Source organism: Engystomops pustulosus, chromosome 2, assembly GCF_040894005.1.
Source record: "Engystomops pustulosus chromosome 2, aEngPut4.maternal, whole genome shotgun sequence".
Lineage (NCBI taxonomy): Eukaryota > Metazoa > Chordata > Amphibia > Anura > Leptodactylidae > Engystomops > Engystomops pustulosus.
In genome coordinates, this window is record NC_092412.1 from 147,721,075 (window position 1) to 147,745,466 (window position 24,392).

General features: G+C 39.2%; 2 protein-coding genes across 8 annotated transcripts in view; both read right to left on the reverse strand.

Annotated features, from left to right (window-relative positions):
- SH3D21 (SH3 domain containing 21) overlaps positions 1–7,699 on the reverse strand; it is a 74,099-nt gene extending 66,400 nt beyond the window's left edge. Inside the window, exon 1 of one of the 2 annotated variants that reach the window (XM_072136802.1) lies at positions 7,408–7,699. In XM_072136802.1, coding sequence (XP_071992903.1) covers positions 7,408–7,420 — 13 coding nt within the window. In that variant the 5' untranslated portion in view covers positions 7,421–7,699. The remainder of the gene's footprint in view (positions 1–7,407) is intronic. The other variant, XM_072136800.1, reaches the window with a different exon arrangement.
- Positions 7,700–19,505: 11,806 nt separating this feature from the next.
- THRAP3 (thyroid hormone receptor associated protein 3) overlaps positions 19,506–24,392 on the reverse strand; it is a 43,083-nt gene continuing 38,196 nt past the window's right edge. For 4 of the 6 annotated variants that reach the window (XM_072136804.1, XM_072136806.1, XM_072136805.1 and 1 more), the window contains 4 exons: positions 22,854–23,032; positions 22,475–22,676; positions 20,733–20,879; positions 19,506–20,240 (listed from right to left, as the gene is read on the reverse strand). In XM_072136804.1, coding sequence (XP_071992905.1) covers positions 20,025–20,240; positions 20,733–20,879; positions 22,475–22,676; positions 22,854–23,032 — 744 coding nt within the window. In that variant the 3' untranslated portion in view covers positions 19,506–20,024. The other 2 variants (XM_072136809.1, XM_072136808.1) reach the window with 2 other exon arrangements.

Below are 24,392 nucleotides of genomic sequence, written 5' to 3' on the forward strand. Positions count from 1 at the left end.
TACCACAAAAAGATTCGTGACACTCTATATTTGCTTTATATCTGTTGAAAGAGTTCATTACTCATTCATACTGCAGCACAACTAATTATCACATCTCAACAGAAACTCCTCCAGATTTATCATGTGACTATTACAACATGGACTGCTGTGGTGTCATAATTGTGCTTAAATATATACTTGCATCACTGTTCTTATCCTATTTTTATCTCTTCAGCAAATCCTAAGATAATGAATCTTTGAATATATATGTTATATATGTTTTTTCCTGGAGATGAGTCATGAATGTCTCTTTGTCTCATATCAAATTACCACTTCATACAACAGTCATTGTTTTGAGACATGTGTAATTGTAGTACTTTTTGTGTGTGAGAATATGACTGACCTTAGGAATAAATACCAAAGTGTTTCATTGAGATCTGGCTCATCTTGACTTAGTTCAGAAGAGGCTCTTAAATGTCTATACAAGATTTTTAACGTTTTCAATTTTTAATTAAAGTCGCCTTAAAAGGTATTTTAAATTGACTCCTGACGTGTCATTAAAGTTGCACTGGTGAGGGCAAATGTGTTGGGTATCATATGTATCTGTTGTCTTGAAAGGGTTAAGACATAGTGCCCCTTTATTAAATATCATTTTTAGTTTTTGTGTTACTATTTTTCTCTTGGATATAAAAGGAGAAAAATTTGGGTATATGATAAAATGGGAACAAGATTTAAGAACAGAAATAACTCCAGTACAAAGGTATCAGTCAAGTATGGAATTGGCAAGAATTTCAGCATGTATCAACCATATGGAACAATTGAAAAAAGTGCAAACGCGTTGGTACCTATGCCCAGACAGGATAGCACATAGTCTACAAGCATACTCCCACCTATGTACGAAGCTCCAAACTTTTTGGATGGAGGTTTTTGAACTAATTTCCACTGTGATAGGTGAAGCAGCTGACCCCTCTGCATTGCAAGCAGTACTATCTTTAAGGTTAAAAAATGTATCCCCCGGGACAGAGGGGTGATATCACATATTTTTATAGCAGCAAGATATTGTATAGCAAGAAAGTGGAAGTCTATAGATATACCTAATATAACAGCAGTTAAAAATAGGGTTAATGAATAAATGCACTATGAGATAGTCTTAGCCAATGGACTAAGGCAATGGAAATTTAGAAAAAAGCCCTGGCAGCCATGGGGGTTAATTACCGATTCCACTTCTTTAATATTTTACTGTTGGCACCATTGAGAATAAGTTATTTGTTCTGCGATGAATGCAATTTTGTTATTTGCATTACTTTGTACACATGAAAAAAACATCACTGGTTATATTACTGTTTTCTAGTATACTGTGTGGATGAACAAAGCTGAGGCCCAAGATGGCCTACTGAGACTCTATCACCAAATGTATACCTGGAGCTAACCCAGCTCATACATCACTAATGATGACATTTTGCACATCCATTTTAAAATAATACACTAGAGAATTGCATAAAAGATCTCTTGCAGGGAAGATATAAAGTTAACAGAATCATTTTGTTTAGCTTCAGTAGCTTTCATATAACGCTCTGTTCATACCTAGTCCTTCTTACCTTCAGTTTAGACAATTCACATTGAGCCAAATACTTCAGCAGCAGTTTGGTACAAATAAGAACTTTAATATTGACATTGAGGTAGGTCATCAATACCAGATTGGTCGAGAGCCAAATTATTACAGAAACCATCTTGTAGGGAAAACACAAAGTTTAAAGACACCAGTACAGAGCTTGGTACACAATATTCTCTCTATGGCTCAGCTTCTATTTCATTTAAAAGGGTCTGCATGGCCACATACGCCATGAAGACAGATGAAAATCATGCCATAGACAGCAGATGCATAGCCCTAAAGGTAAAGTGCGAGACTCGGGCAGCAGGGACTTTGCTAGCGTTGTAAAAGATCCAGAGCACTAGGTAGTGTCCACTCCTTTACATAACCACCTTCACCTGCGCTGGTGCCCAAAACTACTATGCGAACATATAAAGTTACAGAAATCACAGGAGCAATCCCTACTTCTTACATCCAGTGACTGAGGGTGGCGTCCTATATTTTCTCCATTATTCCTAGAATCACCATGTTTCCTCTTTCAGCCATGTGTCTGCCCTCTGGAGTTTACACAGCCATCTTACTTTAAACCTAGGGCCTCAACATCCCGTCAACAGACCCAGTAAGTAATGTCCCCCACAGCCCCCAGTATAATGTCCCTCACAAATCCCAGTGTATAATGTCCACCATAGCCCCCAGTATACTGGGTATAACAAAAGGATCACAATGTGGAGAATCTAGCAAAATACACATTAGATCAAAAAACTAAAAATATACATGTCAAATATTTTTCAAAAATCTATCCAATGATCCCAAACTCGGCCCACTATTCCCCCCACCCCCGGGGTGGGGGGCGTGGGCAACTTTAAAATCTTAAATGGGAAACCACATTTTATATTTCAGATTCGGATTCCCCAGGAAAAATAACATTGATTCAATTTACAATGCAAGTAATTTTCATTGACAGATGGTGTTGCAATTTCAAAATGGGTAAAAAAATTGTTCAAAATTGGAGATATCTTGAGAAATACATATCAGATCATAAAACAAAAAAAAAAGTGACATTTCTTAAAAATCTATCAAAGTGTCCTGCTTTGCTGGGGAGAGGACAATATATCCAAAACATGGGCCCCGCATCTTTTGACCTAGTAACACAGTGGGGCACATTTACTAAGGGTCCGCAGACCGCATTTATGTCGGGTTTCCCGACTATTTCCATTTTGCGCCACATCTAACAGGGGTTTTTGGCGAATGCGATCGGATTTTGCCGCAATGGCGCCAACTTTCATGCGTCACAAATCGGAGGGGCGTGGCCGTCGGACAACCCAATTGATTTGGACTAAACACAGGATCTAAAATTCAAATTGTGTCGCAAGAAATGCACTCACACCTGGAAGAAGGTGAACTCCGGCGGACTCCGGCACAAGATCTTGTTGAATCCCGGCAGACTTCATCCTAGTCGGACAACGCACCTCGGGGATCATGCAGGGATCGGGTAAGTAAATGTGCCAGGGTGTCAGTGTTACTGAGTAGTTATATTGTCAGCATAAGTTTTAGATGCTTTTTAAAGATGTGTCTGTAAATTCATTGGATTAAAAAATAGGAGGAGATCAGAATAAGGCTTTTTAGGGGGGAAGCATTTCAGTTTTCTACCGTAGGCAGCAAAAACCCTAGAATCGGCCCTGAGAGTCTAAATGTCAGAACTCTCTGAATGGATTCTTGCTGCAGAATTCTAGGCTTAGGATCACACCCAAGGTTATGCTCCGCTTGAGGCTGTGATCAAAAGCTTGCTGCCTCTCTGGGCTGGGGTTGTGTCACAGTTGCCTTTTGTAGTGGCAGCCGACCGACCTAATCAGCTGCAAGGGCAGTGTCCAGAAACTCCATCAATAATTATCGGTTTGTTTATTTAGGGCCTGATATTGGATCTTCTGACTCAGTTGTATTCCTCTGGTTCCAGTTGCTACTCTGCTGACCATTTCTTTGACTCTTTTCTCATCTCTCACAATTCTCTTGCAGGCTCTTTGTGTACCTCTATGCATATTGGTTCTGACCCGGCTTGATTGACCTTGCTTTGTAGTCTATCTTAGTTTTCTTTTTTGTTGTCTTATGTGTTTGTATTCATGTGAACTATGAACTTATTCAATATAGGGACTGCCGCCCAGTTACACCTGTAATTTAACACAGAGCCAGAAAGTAGGCAGGGGCAGAGGTTGTGCGAAGATCAGGGCTCACATTCTTTTTCTGCCATTGCCCTGAGATGTAGTAAATCAGCGTGTCCACTACACAGTATACAGAGTTATATAGTACAATACTACTATAGCAAGATCAATGTTGAAATACTTTAAATTGTTGCCTGTGGTCAATGGAAGGTTATAAATATCAAAATCCTGCAGGAAATGATTATCGCAGCTCGCACAGTAATTCCCACATTGTGGAAATCCCCCAGAGCCTTTTCGTTATCTGAATGGTTCCAGGAAATCTTCAATGCCTGGTGGAACTCCTCTCTGGTATAGAGAACAGACCTGAGGTCTTCTCTCAAACATGGGGACCCTGGATCAGTTTCCTCGCATCCCCAGGATTTGGGACATTTGTTGGAGCACATTTGAAGCCTTGAATAGTTAGAGCAGTGTCCAGACACCCTCCTGTACCTTCCCCTCTTGCCTTCTTTCTCCAGTTTGTTTGTTATCTAATTGAACATGGCTTTTTGCATTTTTCTGCAAATATGTCTTGACTTTTATAGCTATAGCCTCATTTGTCGCCACACAGATGGAGTCTTCTGCTGACTGTTTGCTTCTGTATGTTTCTGGTGAATATGCTATGCTTGTTACTTGCACCCGTAAGTCGATAGGATATTTCAACTAGTGCTTGAGTCTTCCAATACCTAATATTGTAAAGTTTCTAGTAATGCAATAGGACATGCATATTTGCCACCTTTATTTATTCGTTAATAAAGATTTGATTGATAAAAAAATTCCTGAAGAATATATTTAATGCCTTAACAAAGCATGATGGAATATCACTTTGCAGCGTCATTAAGGGTATATGGAAATAGCTTGTTGGTTGCTATATAGAATTGGTATCTACATGATCTAGTGAGCAAAAAGAATAATTTAGACTGCACAGTGAAAGATGTAATTGTAAGGCTTGTACAATTGGGGCAAATGCATTTTTTTCATTTGTACTGGATTTTGAGTTCATCCACCACCCCAGTACTTTACATGATATATTGAATACTGTCAACATTAGGTGCAATTTGTTTCTTAGATAACAAGTCTTCATAGAGCTCTTTAAATGGAAAAATAAAACAGCTACAGCTTTTGGAAAATGTGGAGTGAAAAATGAAAATGCAAAAACTAAAAAGGGCCTGGTTGTTAAGGGGTTAAGTTATGTGCATAAAAGTAAAAAAAAACTCATATTTATATTTAACATTTGAAAAATATTTTCTCTTGACAGTAAAGATTATATAATAATGACATTGAATACAGATCAATTCATTCATATAAACCTATACAGTAAAAGCTTTCTATAAGACCACTCTATTATCTAGACCAGTGATTTTCAAACAATGTGCCGTGGGACACTAGTGTGCCGCAACACATGGTCGGGTGTGCCGCGGGGAAAGTTCCCCAAACTATGGTGCCCCGTGTGTTTTGTTTCCCGGAGAAATGTAAAATGAGAAATACTATAGTCATGAGGCTGGAGTACTACAAGTACCAATTCATATGCTGAGTATATGAGCTGGCACTTGTACTCTGGCCTCATGGCCATACTACTTCTCATTGTACCCCTTTATTTTGCAGTATATGAGCCACATAATAATCAGCACCATATACTAAAAACAGGGAGAAACTGAGAACTGTTGAGGAAGAGTTTCGTGTGTGTCTTTCCACCATTCCTGCCAGGATATCCCTTTTGTGTTTATCGAAACAGGCCCAGGTTTCACAATGAGTGAGTAAAATAAATTTAGAATCTATATTATTAACTATATGTATAATATGACTGTTTTAGTGTCATTTTGTGCTATTGGTCGGTGGTGTGCCCCAGGATTTTCTAAGTATAAAAAGTGTGCCGCGGCTCAAAAAAAGTTGAAAGTCACTGATCTAGACAATATTTCTTAAAACAGATTCTTAACATCCTAATAGATCACATGTTAATGCAGTTTCGGGTGACAGTCAGAGGCTGGGAATACACATGCTCAACTAATCCTTTGCTCATCTGCAGCAACATTTCACATGCTACAGATTCTACAATTGCAGTATAAATCATTTTACACAGCATGTGAATAGGATTTGTATCAATCCTCTATGATATCACTGTAATTGCTGTGATTCACAGTGATTCAGCACTATGTGTCTTCACAATTTGTTAGACTCTTTTACATACCAATACTAATTGAGACACAATGAATTGGGAATATAAAGGAATTATTTTTTAGGGACCCCTGTCACCAAGTTCTGAACAACACGGATTAATATATATGGAGAGGGCTGAGTTGTTTCTGTACAGGGCGCATGATGGTTTTTTTGGCATATATTACTCACACATGGTTAAAAATGTATCACACTCAGAAGGCACCCAAAGTGCAGTGCTGCTTCTTTTTTCCATACCCATTAACTTTAATGGAGCACTTCTTGCACAAAACGCTGTCTGATCTAGATTAGGACAGCACCAAGTTAAGAAAAACTTTGTGTGTATTCACTAGTTATTAAGACTATCTACAATGTCAACTTTTATATGTTGGTTGTTTTGTCAAATACGCTTTAAATTGTGGCCAGTGTCTAAATTACAGGGAACAGAATGAGCAGGTACAGTGCATACAAATACATTCATGACATACACAGCCCATCAAATTAGTACTAAATATTGTGTGCTCAGGGCTGCTTTTTCGCATGGGTGTAACAGACAACTGCATAGTCTAGTGTATTTTACAAATAGTTTATCTTTTCCATTTACTATCAGAATGGGGCAGTTTTTATTTTTAAATATTTTTAAGTAGCATATTAAACTTCAATACAGCAGTTCAAGAAAAACTTGCTCTTTGGATAGTTATTTGTTTAGAGGAATATACTGCATTTATACTGTGTAACGTTTTTCAGGCTCCATAGATCAGATAACAATTAATAATAATATGCAATTAGATGATGCATACAATATATATTTTAATATTGAAGGAAAGAAATTTGTAAATTATGGAAAAAAACATCCATTGTGGGACTGAAGTTTGGGAAAAGGAAGATTGAGAACACATGAATGCTCAGCCAAGCCAAGGGGGCAGCAGATATCTAATTGCAGTCACTATCTCATAATATCCCCATTAATTAATGTAATTCTTGTCCTGTAGTTCCTATATATACATTTTGTTTTTGATACTGTCACTAAAGAAAGCTGGCATCAAGGCTGACTAGAAGCAAGGAACAGGTCTGCTAAAACATGGGTAAAGGTTAAATAGTATTGACACAGTAATGTAAAAAGATCAACAGGACTCTGCCCTAGGCAATCCATAAAGAGAGAAGCAGTACGTATGGTAGGTTGAGCAATATAAAATGCAGGTATACAAAAGCTAAAAGATTGTTCTTTACAGAGGTAAAACCTGCAGTTTCAGAAACAAAGCAGGTATATTCATTGAGCAGGAAGCAAGTTCATTCATTCAGTTGGAATAGCTGGATAGGTTTGAGACATGTGGACTGTAAATAATACATCACTCTATAGTGAAATACTTAAGACAGGATAGTGCTACTCTCTGTCCCTAGACTGTTCCCACCCAACCTTCCCAGTTACCTGCTGTCTATACATTAACACCTCTCTACACAATAAATAACACACAAGCTCAGTACACTTACCCACGGTGCTCATGTTGTGTATCTGTGTCAGGGCTGGGCAGCTTACGGTTAATTACATACAGATAAATGCGATAAGGCCCTGCAATGGCCCCAGCTTCCTGCTTTTCACAATCAAGAACAACTTTCTAAAGAAACAGTTCCTTAATCCTAAAGCTCACGAGGAGAAAAAAAAGCTTGCCATGACTTGAGCACAAGGATTGGTTGGTAGAAAACAGGAAAGGCGAGTTAAAGGAATGAATGCAAGGGCAGACAGATATTGAGTCTGATACACGTTTAGTACAGGAGCAGATGAGTGAACAGGTTTTACAAGTGTTAATTTCAGAGAGGTAGAGGTATGTGTCTGTAACAGCTCAGGAATGTGATGGATGTGAACATGCACAGGGTAATAAACAACAATAATAACAAGGAAGAACTCCCTATTACATTATCACGAGACACCAGATAATAGGCCACAGGAGCCCCAGATGATAAGCTAATAGTAAGCATGCAAAATTCTTTTTAGCCCTTCAGCCTTTTAAGAAATATTGATATACTTTTTATTTCCAGTGTATGCCCTGTCAACTTTTCTGTTCCCTGCAGAGACATAATGTGAAGAAAAGTAGCTTAGGGTAGATTTATCAAAATTGTTTCACAGTTTGACTAGACAGTCTAAGGCTACATTCATAGAACGTCCCCTTTTTCAAGTGAAATTTATGTCTCCAGGTCTTATGTATTTCGTCCTGCCTGTGCCAGCATTTTATTGTATTTTAATACTATTTAATCAATACATTTGCAACAAATCTCTGCATAAATTTCAGAGAAACCGATTGCTTTGTGTGCGCATCCTGTCCACCTCCTCTTTCTACTTATACATACTCCGACTGGCCCAGTACCCCAAGCTGTAGATAACATCGGCAGCACCCTTCAACTTCATTACATACACCACAACTAGAGTTGTGCCTTGAGCTGTGCACAACCAGACTAGAGAATATAATAATATATCACCATATGATTGTAGCCCAACTGTACATTATCACCCTATGAGCGCTATTTTGTTTTTTTCCACCTATCTCTGCTATTCTCCGACATTCATGCAACACCATAGCCCTCTGTTGTAAGGATACATTGGGCAGATCATCGACGTGCCCTTACAACGGAGGGTTAGGATCAGTATGCTGATACATTGGCCTATGAAAGTTGTGTTCGAGGTGTACATCAGCAAATAGTCTTAAAGGAAGTCTACCAATACCAGTAAAAGTGGTATTATGTGGGGCACTTTATAAGCTTCCCATACATACCTTTTCTGTTTCCCAGCTATAAGTAATTTTAGAGAATTATGTGTATTTACATGTATGTAAATTAGCTTCTAAGTGCACCAGGAAATTGACCTGCTGGTACACCTATTTTCTTCTTTCTACACCTTCCAAATGCAAAATATGTTGGTCTGTGTCTAAAGGGCTTCTGCTGGTTGGTGCTGGGATGAATGAAAAGATCAAAACAGGTTAAACAGCAAGCATGGTCTTATCCCTGGTACTCTACATGTGCAGAAATGTATAAACTGACATTTCTGGGAAACAGAGAATGTATGTCTGGAAAGCTTTATAGATTCCCCTTAAATGCAGTGTGGAAAAAAACAAATATGGTATGCAGCAAGACAAATCAATGAAAAATCAAAAAATGTATTAATTCCTTCCCAATGCACCCTTTTATCCATTGTTTTTATCCCACACCTTCCAAACATCATAACTAATGATAAGCAGGTTAATTGAAATTTAGGTTAGACAAGTTCATCCGAATATCAGAGGAAAATTTGTTTCTGCACCCCAACTTAATCCAAAACTTGAAACCGAACAGGTATCCTATTGAAATTAACGGAGACCGAAATATTAACATCCAAAAAAGGCTGTAAAATGGGGAAGTAAAGGGTAGAGGGCTGCAAAATGGGAGTATTAACGGGGCAGTTGCCCTGCCCAAAATGAGCTAATTAAAAGTACTTAATAAAATAAAAAAATAACATAACATTAAAAAGAAAAATTAGATAATAATAATAAATTAATAAAAAAAATGCTGTCAATGTCACAGCAGTTAAAGGTGCTGTGCATGTTCAGACCTTAGCTTTTTACAGACAGGATTAACGAAACAATAGAAAAGCAACACACCCTTCCTCTCACTAAGGTTAAAATCCAGCTATTGTGGTATTTGACAATTTCGAGTTTAAATTCCAGTAGGGCAGAATATGAAAATGTCACTTTGAAATGACAGTATTGTAGAATTTTATAATTTCAAGTTTAGAGTCAGGGACTGTGGAAACTGACAATTTCAAGTTAAAATTTTGGTAATGTGGAATTTGACAATTTCAATTTTAAATTCTTATAATGGTGAATACAACAATTTAAAGTTTAAATTCCGGTAATGCAGAGTTTGACAATTTTACGTTTAAGTTCAGGTAATTCTCTACCAACCTACTCAGACTCCTTAGCCGGAAGATGTCTATGTTCACTGTGGATAGACAGATCCGCTTGTTGGTGATGCCATCCCTGGAAGTGCTGAACAAACGCTCTGACAGCACACTTGCTACAGGGCAGGACAGTAAATGCAAGGAATAGAGGGCAAGCTTTGGACATGTATCCAATTTTCCCACCCAGAAATTCAACAGGGAGGACGCATCCTTCGATACCAGGAGACATGAGAACAGATAGGGCCACATTTATCAAAAGTAGTGCAAACTGTCGTAGGTGTAGTTTGCCTGTGGGGTGTGCAGAGTGTGCCAAATAAATTAAAAGTGGCGCACAGTCTTCATTAATATGGTGCACCCAGCACTGCTGGGGAAGTGTGCACCAACTTTATTTTGGTGCACCTTTTACATTCTGTCGAGTCGTAAAAATAAATGTGGTGCAAGGTCAAACTAAGCATCAGACCTTTTAGGTGCAGAATTTTGTGGCACGTCGGGCATAGTGCAGCTGCGACACAAAAAGCTGACACTTTAAAAATACAGGTGCAAGTAGTTTGCCCATTCTTTTCAGTGCAAAGTCTGACAAAAAAAAATGGTGGAAACACTTTAATAAATTTGGCCCATAATCTTCCACAATGCAAGTCGCAGTGTGCTCTCTGGTTTTACATGCCATATTGAATGGTGGTGAGGGTTGAGGAGAATTGAACACATTGGGGGTCATTTACTAAGGGCCCGATTCGCGTTTTCCTGACGTGTTACCCGAATATTTCCGATTTGCGTCGATTTTCCCTGAATTGCCCCAGGATTTTGGCGCACGCGATCGGATTGTGGCGCATCGGCGCCAGCATGCACGCGACGGAAATCTGGGGGCGTGGCCGAGCGAAAACCCGACGGATTTGGAAAAACTGCCGCATTTAAAAAAAAATGTGTGGCGAAAATTGAACTTACTTTCACTCAGCCCGGCTCGGTGTATTCCAGTGCGTTCCGATGCTCTTCAGCGCAGCAGCGCCACCTGGTGGATGGCGGAGGAACTAACTTAATAAATCCCGACCGGACCCGAATCCACCGCAGAGAACGCGCCGCTGGATCGCAAATGGACCGGGTAAGTAAATCTGCCCCATTTCGTTCGGCCACGCCCCCCCCCTGGGTTCCGTCGCGTGCATGCCAGCGCCAATGCGCCACAATCCGATCGCGTGCGCCAAAATCCCGGGGCAATTCAGGGGAAATCAGCACAAATCGGAAATATTCGGGTAACACGTCGGGAAAACGCAAATCGGGCCCTTAGTAAATGACCCCCGATGTTTCTTCTTTTGGCCATGATCACTCTACCTCTGTAGGTGGTGCTGGTGTTCCTGTTTCATTGGCAACTTCCTCCTCTTCCTCGTGCTACGACTGAGTTCTCAATGTTGGATTGGAACCCATCCAGTATGCCTCCACCAATTTGCACTTGTGCTCCTGACCGGCACCCCGCGATATGATCAAGGAGATGAATCCCGTAAATGAAGCCCACAATAAAATGGTGCAAATGCAGTTTCATGTCAATTCTACCGCAATTTGAATTTTATTTCCAAGGATTTGTCTCTTACATCCGTCATGAATCTGGCACCCTCTGTGCACCTTTAACATGGGGCATGCAACATATTTCTGTCAAACTTTGCATGATAAATGTTGTGCAAGATCCGACTGAACACTGGAACGCCTCCTTCAGTGCAGAAATTTGTGTTGCATCGGTACAGTGCACCGTGTGCAACAATTGCGTCACGTGTGCCAGAAATGTGTCTCAGATACTTCTTAAATACCTGTGCAAGCAGTTTGCACTAATAAGAATGTACAAAGTTAGATGGAAAACTGGCGCATGGCCCCTAGTAAATGTGTTTTCAACACGTTCACTAAATGCAAGGGAAATGCAATCTTACCTTACAGGTGAAGCTTTTGGATTGCGTTTCACAACACAACGAAAATGCCACCTATGAACGTGGCCACAGGGGCTCTACAAACACGTCATGGCCCTACAAAAATCTGCCCTACAAAAGTTCAATGGCGGTCCTTCCCTTCTGTACCCTGAAATGTGCCCAGACAGCAGATAACATCCACACGTGGGGTGTCTTTTTACATTATATTCGTGGATGCATTTTCTACTTTTATTCTGTTTATGTGTGTAAATTTGATGAACGTATTAATGATACATAGTAGTGAATTCCAAATCAAACCTTCATTTTGATTGAAGTTCTGTAAAATAGTTAAAGGGTTAACCAGTTTTGAATAGTTTGAGGGGTGAAGTTAATAGAACAGGTTAATATGTGGAGGGTTTCTATTAACAGAACTTCCAAAACCCCTTTAGAAATAAAATGAAGTGCAAAATGGCACGAATGTCATTCAATTTCCTACTACAGGATGCTCTTCCCCACCCCTAATTTGTGACAACATAGCACCTATGTTATTAACACAGGCTGGGTACAAAGAGCTTGTTTTAGGCTCTGGAAAGCCTGCTCAGCTTCAGTGGTCAATTTGACCATGACTGAATCTTTCCCTTAAGTATGGTTGGTTAAAGGGGCAGCAAATCCTCATTGAAATCCTCAAAGGGAGTTTCAATAATTGGCAGGGGCACCAACAGACTCCTAAGCTTTGGTACAAGGTTGTGTAACTGACCAATAAAACCTTTGCAAGATACAGTTTTTTGTCTTCTCATATTTTAAACTACCACCTAGGGCAGTGGTGGCGAACCTATGGCACGGGTGCCAGAGGTGGCACTCAGAGCCCTCTCTATGGGCACCCTTGCCATCACCCCAGGGCAGGGTTTGCCAGGCAGGACTCAAGGCCTCTTGCATTTCCAGTCAGCCCAGGACCCTAGAAGGAATCCAAACTTCTTCTCCTTTTTTCTACTATATTGGCATCATCAGGTCCCTTTACAATTTAAACCTGTAAAAGGGCAGGGAGTCATAATCACTGCTTAAATTGTCACATTGGCACTTTGCGAGAAATATGTAGGTTTTGGTTGTAGTTTGGGCACCCGGCGTCTAAAAGGTTTGCCATCACTGACCTAGGGGAATCATAAACACTAGAGATGAGCGAGCACTAATATGCTCGAGTGCTCGTTATTCGAGACGAACTTTTCCAGATGCTCGAGTGCTCGTCTCGAGCCCCATTGAAGTCAATGGGAGACTCGAGCATTTTTCAAAGGGACCATGGTTCGGGAATAAAATGTGTTAATTAATTGAAAAAGAATGTCTTCTGATAAGTTAGCAGATGTATACTAACATCTGCGATCTATTCTTCACTGTTCCGCGCGTATATTATCTCCCGACAAGTTAGCAGATGTGAAGAACAGTGAAGAATAGAATAAAAACAGTGACCACAGGATCATTTAAGTGAAAAACACAGTGAAGAATAGATTGCAGATGTTCGGCACATCTGCTTACTTGTCGGGTGATACGCTGTCCCGGGATCCGCTGCTCTTCTTCCACTGAAGTCTCCCCGATCTCTCCGTGCTGCCCGATCTCTCCGTGCTGCCCCATGTCTCCCTGCCGCCCCATGTTTCCGTGCTGCCCGATGTCTCTGCCCGATGTCTCCGTGCTGCCGCTTCCCCGGTGTCTCTGTCCTGCTCACCGTGTTCTTCAATGTGTTCTTCACACATATATATTGTTCTTCACATACTATTTTGTTCGCACCGTTCCGCGCGTATCTTCCGACAAGTAAGCAGATGTGCCGAACATCTGTAATCTATACTTTACTGTGTTTTTCACTTAAATGATCCTGTGTTCACTGTTTTTATTCTATTCTTCATTGTTCTTCACTGTGTTTTTTTAATTAAATGCTCGATCTCGAGCAGGGGAAATACTCGTCCGAGCAACGAGCCGTTTCGAGTACCTTAATACTCGAACGAGCATCAAGCTCGGACGAGTATACTCGCTCATCTCTAATAAACACCATTTAACACTTTACCCCTGGTCCTGTCACAATATGCAGAGAAGAGGCATGGGACATGGGGAGGAGTAGAGGGAAGGGGTAGGCCAAGCAGGACATGTTGGTTGTTGCGTGTTGGTTAATAGGGCTAATAGGGATCCTGTCACTAGCTGTATTGTGAAAATGTGGTGATAAATTCTCTTTAAAATAACTTTGTAAGTATCTACCCATTTGTCATTTTACAAGAATCTAAGATTCTATCTTTCATAGAAAGGTGAAATAAAGTATGACACAACAGAGGAAATGAGGATGATGGGGCTCATTTACTAAGGGACCGCACTATCGTTGGATATCGCAGTATTTAACTGGGAATTTTGGCACATCGGGGCCGGCTTTCATGCGGCACAAATGGGGGGTGGCCCATCGGACGATCAGACTGATTCGAACTAAGCGCGGGACCTGAGTGGGGAAGCAACACATGCAGGATATCGGGCACACGCTGGTAGTGAATCGCGGCAGCTGTGCAGTCTTGTTGGGAAACGCACCTCGGGGATCGTGCAGGGACGGGTAAGTAAATGTGCCCCGATGTGTTAAACTTATGTATTATAAATTATGCATAAGGGGCACTTCATGGTTATATCAAGGTTATGTTAAATCTAGATTTTTATGTGTAACTCACACCATCCTTATTGTTATCATTCTTACAATTTATTTTGAGTGCATGTAACACATGTATCAGCTTCATCCTCGGGTCGTAGTGTGACACTGAGGAGACGCTGATTTGTCTCTGTATTTTATTGTACTTTGTTTGATCACAGGCATAGCTTGCTGGTTGAATTCACCACACCCTTCTTCACCTCCATCTTGAGATGGTTCAGAGTTTGTTTTAAGAGTCCTCAGGTTTCCAGTTGACTCACTTCTCACTGAGCAGATTTGTTTTTTGTCTTGAATAATTAATCTTCTTATGTAATTTTGGGTCTACCATGGCTAGCATTGCATAAACCTGTGTTTGATTTGGGATCTGGGGAGTTACTTGAATGGGGACCAAAGTGTTGCTCTTACGGTGCTTCTTTGCATGTTTCAAACTATCAGAGGAAAATTAATTCCCTGAGTATATTTTTAAATGTGCTATTTTTTTGACCAAAACGTCTGCAGAGTTTTTATCCCTGTATAGGCTTTACAACTGTGAGATTAATATTCCCCTGGGTCTATGTGCCCCATGAAAGGTTTATCTCATCCAGTGTGTGAGACTATGCAAGAGAATGCTCACGTCATTACCTCAAACTTTTGATTATGGCCTTGCTACTTTTATCCCGAATTCTCAAGAAATAGCACTAACACTCCTACAGATAGATTGTTTTTACTCATTAATCTGCGCATCAGGGCTCAGGAAATTTACCTTTCAGGTTTAACGTTTACCAACCTGATATTGCTAAAACTAAATGTCTAATGGCTAGGTCTTACTGGTATCACTCATGGTCACATGAAGTTTGTGATTTCTTTGCTGCATGCAAGGTATGACCATCACCAAATTCCTTTCAAACTTGATAGGACTAGTGGGTTCAGTGGCATCTAATGATAAGGGGGCGGGATACTATAATATCTGTGTCAGTGTTATCCTCGGTCTGTTGTGTGTGACCGAGGAGATGCTGATTTTGTGTCTGTATTTCATCGTATTTTGTTTGTGTGAACACAGACTTAACTTGCTGGCTGTTTAGAATTTGATTGAACCACACCCCTCTCCTCCTGCAGCCTACTCTGGTTCAGCAACGTTTAACAGTTGTGACTGACAGTGCTTTACTCCAATCATTCCTAGAGCAAAGGCTCTGGTTTTGTTTATCTTAAATTCAGTGCCAGTTATAGTTTATCTTAACCATGGCTCCTGTTCTAGACTACTTTTCCATTTTTGTGATTTGTTATTTCTGTTGTGACCCACCTTGTGGACTATTCTTCCATTTGGGTTGTTTGTCCTGTTACGTGTCTGCACTTTAGCGTACAAAAAGTACCACCTTCTAGTTGCCTTTTGATGTTTAGGGTAAGTGAGGCAAGTAAGTAGGGGCTTCAGTTTTGGATTCACTTTACCTGTGTTTCTGAAACCTCGTGCCCCATTATAGTGCACAAATAATTGCATGATACTGAAGATTTTAAGTGGTTAAAAACAAATACAATAGATAAAAAGCTAGATGACTGAACTAGTACACTAGTGGAAAATGAAAGGCTTCCCTGTAGGCTCACGATCTATATGGGAGGGTAGATAAAGACAATAGGTGAAGGTAGAAGTGATCATATAAAAGCATCGTAACCCTTTGCGGTTTAGCCAAATATTAAGAGTTGTTTACAGGTTTATTTTTTGATCGTAGGGGACTGTCTGATGTGTTGGTGTCACAAGTTCTATAGTTTGGGGAAAAGTCCTGGAGGTGGTTTGAGAAATGAGGAGAGTGAAGCAAAATGCCTTGTAAGGATCAGAGATTACATGTGAAAGGGTATTGGCTAATATGTACAGAGATTTATTAAGGGGACAAGTTGTGGGCAATCTTGAATGTTGTGGTTAATATTTTGATCTGAATTCAATGAATAACAAGTAGTTCATGGAGGAATTGCCAAAAAAAAGAGAGGCAGTTGAGAAATGAAGCGATAGATGGATTAACCAAGTAGTAGTTTTGGGGGATTGAATAGGTTAGCCGGAAAACCAAAGTAGAATGTTGAAGTAATCCAGGCAGCAATAGATACAGCATGGATTCCTAGTGAAGGAAGGAATGGATATAAAAGATGTATTTGAAGGGAAAATGGCAGAATTTAGTTAAGCCATTACTAAATTCTGCCATAATAGGTTAATTCAAAGCAATGGGGTTATAATACTGTTTAATGATTCAAATTGTGATCGATAGATTTGGTTAGAGGAATTTGTTCATGCTAAGTTTTAGAAAGTGAAAGAAAGAGGATTTGGCCGATAACGCTGATGGGATTTCATGACCTCCCCTAAAGATATAGAGAACAAGACTTGGACAGAGCCTAAGGGGACATAAACAAAGAGTGGGTCAGCTGAAGAGGGTTGTATGAGTGGTAGACATTAGATGTACAGTATGGTTGGAGAAACATAAGGGAAATCAGGAAAGCGTGTGATCTAAGATAAAGAAAGGAGGGAAGCTTTCATGTATTCTTATATTCCTAATATGGGAATTAAGGTCTAAAGGAGATGGAGAAGCTGGGCATTCCCAGAATAAAGAGATAAGCATTTTAGTTGCACAAAGAAAATGTAAGAATAATTTAGATCAGGAACAGCTGGATTGAGGTTATGAAGTAAAGCAGGGGTATTATACCAGATCATAAATATTTTATATAGGCTCTCCTTGTAACGAGCAGACAATGAGACCTTAAGAGCTTTATCCCATATGATTTTCCATATATTTGAAGAACTGGGCCTACATATCCAGCTTTCCCATTTCAACATGTAAGCATGTTGATATTTACACATCTAATCAAAAGGCTAAAATAGCAGAAAACGGAAGCAGCACATGTGAAAATTGATACTCAGGTGCAAGGCACAGGACCCAAACTCCGTCCATCCAATGATTAACGAAGAAAAAATTTGATCCAAAAAATTCCATCCAAAATTGTGTAATTTTATTCAAGTGACCACTGCAATATTTAGACCATAGAGGTCTGAAGTTTTTTTAAGCAAATCACACAGTGCAAAATGTGAAGAATATAATCATAGTCAAGTGAGCCACTGAGCCAATAGTGACATCAGTATGCTATTAGCTTTGAATATAGATTTCCTGTATCTAGAAACACAGTTAAAGGGGAATTCCGGGAATATGGATGTCTGACACAAAAACCCATGATGAAATAAATAAATGAATACAACAATACTCTATGTCATTAGTCACAAAACTAAACTTAAATAATTTGATTTTATGATTTACAAAATTTATGGCCTCTCTAAAGTAGGTGGAGTTATCACTAAGATGGCCGCCACTGGAAACTACAAGTTCCATGATCCTTTAGTTCTCAGTACTCCTCCTCCCTGCACTGCTCCCATTGATGTTCTAACAGGTTTTCTTGCTCAGTTACCATAGTAATGATGTGTAACTGCCATCACCACAACACTGACCATACTGGATGCACTGCAACCAACCGACCACAGCTAAATGTAGTGGTGATCACATGACCTGCCCAGGTGATGTGGACATGTGACCAGCGGCCATCTTCTGTCCTGTATCTGCTCTGCAACGGACCGCGCTGGGGGAAATTAACAGACTGATTAAAGGGCCGGTAGCATTTTAATTCTTCATTACTGTCTATGTCACCAGCATGTTCTGCTAACGGGAGCAAAATTTTTAATTACAACTAATTACACATTAGCTTATATTTTGAGTGCCCACTTGTATATGAATTATGCCGATTCCTGGAATACCCCTTTAACTAGTGTAAACAAAAAAAAAAAAAACAGGAACTTGAAGATAAACTTTGGTTTTTGAGCAAATCTGAGGACTTTGATAAACACATGAATGCCTTGTCTAATCACATCTCTAAGATTCAGGAGGAAATTAAGTGACATAAATGGCACCGGGATATGGATGACTATACTTCTGGGAAAAACCTACAACTGGCAGATGAATAAACAAAGGATCCATGGCCTATAATCACGTGAGTGAAAAAACGCAATAGAAGCAGCCAACCGAAAGTGTCTACAGATGATCAGTTCTTTTTAGAGATGGGTTCGGTTACACCTACATACAAGACGTGGAGGTAGGAGACATAGAATTAGATACAAGCACAAAGGACACCAGGCCAAAAACTGCGACAACTTGAGGACGAAACACAAGATACATTTCCTCTAAGGCATTAAATGATGTGCAATATGACATGCTGGAGTTAGACTTTAAACAGTTTTTTTTTTTTTTTTAGAACCATCAGATTGAAAGTGCGGTTCTCTGAGCATTATATTGCTGAAGGACCTAAAGCAACTGAGTTAAGATTGAGTGATTTGGGTTTGTATAGTAAATCTACATTTAAACCTCCCACGGACGTTCCAGCTTTTAAGTCTTTGCTAATGCTGTAAAAGATGTTTGCAAATTAAAACAGTTTTGTGAGGTAGAGATGTCCACATTGAATGACCTTGTCCATGACAATGATCTGGTTATTAAGCCCACAGACGAGGGCAGTGGCCGCCATGGACAAGGTCACTTATTTAGCTAAGATGACCGGCAGCTTAGCGACCATACAGTTTATGAGTGTATTTCAAATGACCCTAAATTTACCATTGCCAAAAAGATAGACGGTGGTGGATGATGCAATACGTGCTGGTGTGATTGGAGAGGATATTAGTCATTTTTTTTTTTAAACTTTACCGAGGACCCCTGTCCTATATATCCTCCCCAAGATCCATAAACCTGTGGTTAATCCCCTTGGCCACACAATAGTTTCAGGAATTGCTTCCATTTTTAGCAACATTGCTATTTTTTTGGGTAGAGTGTGGAGGAATTATGCAAATAATACACGGTCATATATAAATGGGATACAACCAATTTTTTGTAGAAAATCGGAGAAGTTGAACTACTGTATGATGTAGAGGTAATTCTGGACTCGATGTGACTGTATTTGATGTGGACCAGTTTATATACTTCTATAGATCATCCATGTGGAATGGAAGTAGTAGAAAAATATTTAGGCCTTTCCTCTTTATCTGTGGCCATGCTTAGGAGAAGTACACTAAAGAAAGCATGTGGTTGAAATAAAACACACAAAGTGAAACAAATGATTTATGTACCCCATATACCATTTATTTAGCATGTCTTTTTCCTACTCAAGAAAAAGGTTTAATGTTATTCTAAAAAGAATATGACAGCTTTAGTTTCTGGTATTTCTTTGCAAATCTTAAAACAGGCATCGATATTTAAAAAAAAAAAAAAGAAATCAGAAAATTCTGGAAGAGAAAATCAAAACAATGAAAAACTGCTTTAGGGATGACTGAGTGAAATTACACAGTCAGTTCTTTGCTTGATGATTTCAAATACACAAGATTGGTGGATGACAGCAGTATATCAATACCCAAGAAGGTTGTAGTCCCTTAGCGATCATTTATGAAAATGTGTACAAATGGGTTTTGGTGGGGGGTGGGGGGCGGAAGAGGAATAATTAATTATAGAAAGCAAAATATAAAATCTAAAGGCCTATTAAAACAGAAAAATGTTTTAGTGGAAAAAAATATGTCTTCATTTCAGGACAAACCGCATCACAGAATCCTAGAGTCTCCCCACATATAGGAACTTGAATCAGTTTAATCCAGCGGCATGCTGCCTTTCTCATCCTTATTTTCAGATCCACTGTCGTCTTCCTCTATTTCTCCCTCCTCCCCGCTGAACTTGTCGTGAGCCCATTTTGGGCTGGTGCCCGGTTTTCGAAACAAGAACCTCCCCCTTCCACGAGGGAAACTGGCGCGGCCTCTCCCGCGATTCACCCATTTTTCCTCGTTTTCCCCTTCCCGATCGTCGTGCTGCAGAGAGATGAGAATGGATCAGGACGGGGTCTGGATACTGAAAGTCACTGTAATGAATGGACGTCTCCACAAACTGCAATGTCCTTTAGTTTACCACCGCACCTGAAAATGAACACGTTGCTATAAAATGGTAACCATCCTTAAATGGATTTTAAGGGGGAAGAACTAAAGTAACATGCACCACACACACAATGCATTCTCTAGATGTTGATGGAAATACTTTACAATACTTCAATTAACTTATACTACAAGGTAGATACCAGTTTTAAGTGACAGATACATTGTAAATTTCTGTGGCACTTAATAGTTCTCTTCAGGCAATGATAAGATGACAGGGTGGTGAATATGCAGAGAATTAGGTGCAATGCCCATGTAAACTTTGCTGCAAAGACATAAAAAAGGACAATGTTTCTCCCTGCAAGCACTCACAAACAATTTACCAATGCACACTACACTACTGTGACCAGGGGAGAAGGAAGAAATACATACCAAATAATACTTTTTGCTTTTAGGGGTGTATTCTGGATCCCATTCTTCATCCCGGTTGCGCTTCTGGAAGTCATTGTTGTTGTTATTGTTATTTCCTGAAAAACCACCCCTGTTGTTCCAGGGTCTTGTACCTCTTGCTCTATATTGCTGTTAAAACAAGTTTTAAGTCAGATTGATTAATAAGTTCTTTTTTTCCAACCTTTAAAAACCTCCACTATTCTATTGTTATCTGGCTAATGAGCTATAAAACATAAGCTTTTGCATGTTAACTAACATCAAACTTACAATTTAAATAAATAACAGAAAAAAAAATTCTAATATACAAATTCCAGCTAACATATAGAAATGCATTATTAAATTTTCTCCTCCTACTTATGATCTTGCAGAATAACATTCATAGTAGGTCACACATTTACTGACAGTATAGCCATGATGACAGGAATAGTACAGGTAAATATTGTACCAACGCTCAGGACGACAGTCAGACAAAGGAAAAGGCTTTAAGATACAACAATATACAAAGCCACAAGGGGAAAATAACCTATGCAAACTCAAATGTTTTTTTAAATAATTAACAAATCACTTTTGCTTTGTGGCTATAAGATTAATAGTCAAACATTAGTTCAAAATACATATATGTAATATAAAAACTGTAGACCACAGTCCACGATAAGACACACATGACTAATGCTGTAAGTAGCACAATAATGTGTTGCAAACAGCCCCCCCCCAAAAAAAATTCAGGAAATATATATAGGGGCTAAAAAAATGAAAATAATATATGTAGCAAGTGGACCTGTATGGCCAAAGGTCCAAGAGAGCAGGGGAAACCCCACAAACGACTCCCAACCCGACTCATATTGCCAGTTGTCTGGTTTCCTCAGGGGTTCATTAGAATATATAGAAAACATATATCATTTAAAAAAAAGGTTTTGCCCCTACATATTCTTGAATTTTGTTTGGGGGACTGATGGACTGATGGAATGCAACTTTGTGCATTGTGATAATATATGTGATTGACATTTTCCATCTCTATTTGGCCTGTGAGACACTACTGAATGCAGGTGTACCCTTTCTGTGCATGTGTCTTACCAGAGTTTGTATATTGCATATATCTATTTTATGTTTGTCTGTTTTGTGGCTACAAAATTAATAAAAAGTGATTTTTTTAATTATTAAAAAAAACATTTGGTGTGCATGGGTTATTTTCTCCTTGTGGTTTTTTATATTTTGGATAAATATGGTATTTTTTTTTCACTCTGTGCACTTGATAAATAAGATTTGAAGATAAATACAGAAATTTGTACCATTTTGTTAAGTTAACTGACAGCCATATTAATTGGGCAACTTCCTCAAAGAGCTGATCTTATATTGGTCGCTAGTCCAAGAATCAGATCACATGGCCTGGATTTTATGCAGATTTTTTGAAGAATAGTTGTTTGAGCTTGACTACTATACGCTGACAGGTACACCATCATTTTTTTGAAACCCCACCTGGCCATATCTTCTTTTCAATATAGTAATATGTACTGTGATGTAATAAAGTAAGGTATTAGGATTTTGACCATGTGGTCCACAAATATACTTTTTAAATGGTGAACATCAATTGGTATAAAATACTACCTTTATCTACAAACTACAAGTAATGTGTTTGAGTAGTATTAGAGAAGTACTGTCATAAGCAATGTACAAATCTAGCATGGCTTCAAAACTTTGCTACCGAAGACAAATGAGTAACTTACAAAAGTTCCTCGAGCCCGTCCTCTGTCACCGGATCCTTGGTAATCCTTGCTTCCCAAACGTGACTTTTCAAAGTTTGAGGAACTCTCCTCTTTGTCTTCATGTTCAGCACCGAATTCATCTGCTCCTGCTGCACGTAGGGAATGGGAGGAATGTGAAGATGAGGAGGAGGAGCGGGAACGCTCACGTACTTTCCTGTGCTTCCTACAATAAAAATATATAAAACCTGCTTCAAGATTTATATCAACCATAACATCTTAAATTTTCTGAAAATGTCTTGGTCCAATAAGTCATTAAACATGGATACAAATTACCAAGCTAACACTTGACACTCAAACATTGTTCATTTTTCAATACTGGAAACCAATATGCTACACATACTTGTGCTTTTTGGAGGACTTCTTGGGCTTCTCTGGTTTCTCAGGTGACCTCTCTCTGGAACGGCTTGAATCTCTGGAATCCCCAGAGTCACGGGAATGGTCACGTTTGTCCTTATGTTTTTTGCGGCGTTCAATGTCCTGCCGCAGATCTGAAGGCTCCTCTCTGTATTTTCCCTCTCCCTAAGACAACACAGGAAAAGGTTACATTAACCCTTCTGTAAATCAGAAAGGATAAATCCATTTTACTCTTATCACTTTATTTAATATTGACCCTTACCTCTTATTGGTAACTGACAAATTACAGTGGAGAGCTACCAAACTTTAGGTAATAATTACATTACATAAATATAACAGGAGCACGTTTGTATTCTTCATGATTGTACAGATTCATTTAAAGAGGAAAAGATACATGTCCAAGTTATCAACATACATGATGAAAACAATGATGTGACCGTATGATGCACAAAAAAAAAAACCATAGGTAGCTATGGTGTACTTTAATATTTTCTTCCCAAAATAAAAATGGGATCTTTAGAGGCACACAAGTACCTATTTTATAGGTGAAAAATGCATGAGGCAACAGTCCCAAAAATTGCATCACGTCAGTAGAGCCTTAGGCAATGTTTTATCAGTTTTGCACCCATTATCAGTAATTTATCTACAATCTCTGGTGCGATTAATCAAGTGGAAAACAAAATCTTGAAGAAAATTTTCAACTTTAAATCCTGTTGGAGCATTTGCTTGCTTTAAGTTTGTGATAATATCTCCAGTAACAAGGGGTTAATCAGGATTCTAAAAAGTCTTTGCAAATATCTGAATTTGACTGATTTCTGAAAAATGCAGAGATTTTCTGAAACAAAGTGATGTTACATATACAATGAAAGGGAGTCAAAACTGGCCAATTTCATCAGGATCATATGATCTAATGTGTGTACTGGAATCTATGATGTTAGGTGGAGGGGAAACATGCCTGGTGCTCTGTTCCTGAAGAATATGGCCACCTGCCAGAGATATATCCCCATTAAAAACAAAACAGCATACACACTGCAGGAAACTCCTGCAACTGCAACTCCTGTTCTCATATGAAAATTTGCAATGTCCAAATTTCTACCTTAAAGTGAATACTTAATTATTGACTCCAGAGCTCTAGTTGGGGAAAAAAAAACACAGTAACATATGAGACTATCAAAAATGTGTGTGCAAGAGTGAATGCAGGGATGACCATTAATGTTTCATGTGTGACTACGGAATGCCACAGGGTCATATGTGGTGAACATGTGGGAGGTATACTTGGCACCTCTAGCTGTATGTACAGAATACACTAATTGCTTGGTTAAAATATGTCCAGAACCACCCAAATCTCCCCACTAGTAGAAGCTGCGCTCTGCACGGCATTTTATACACTACCCAGATATTCATTTCTTGTTTCAGAGCCATCTGTCATTTTAGCTTTTTAATCTTTAAGCAAATTGGCTTCTGGGAGCCACACCCATTTTCCAGGGATATCTCTCATTATGCAAATGAGTCCTGCTGGGAAGCA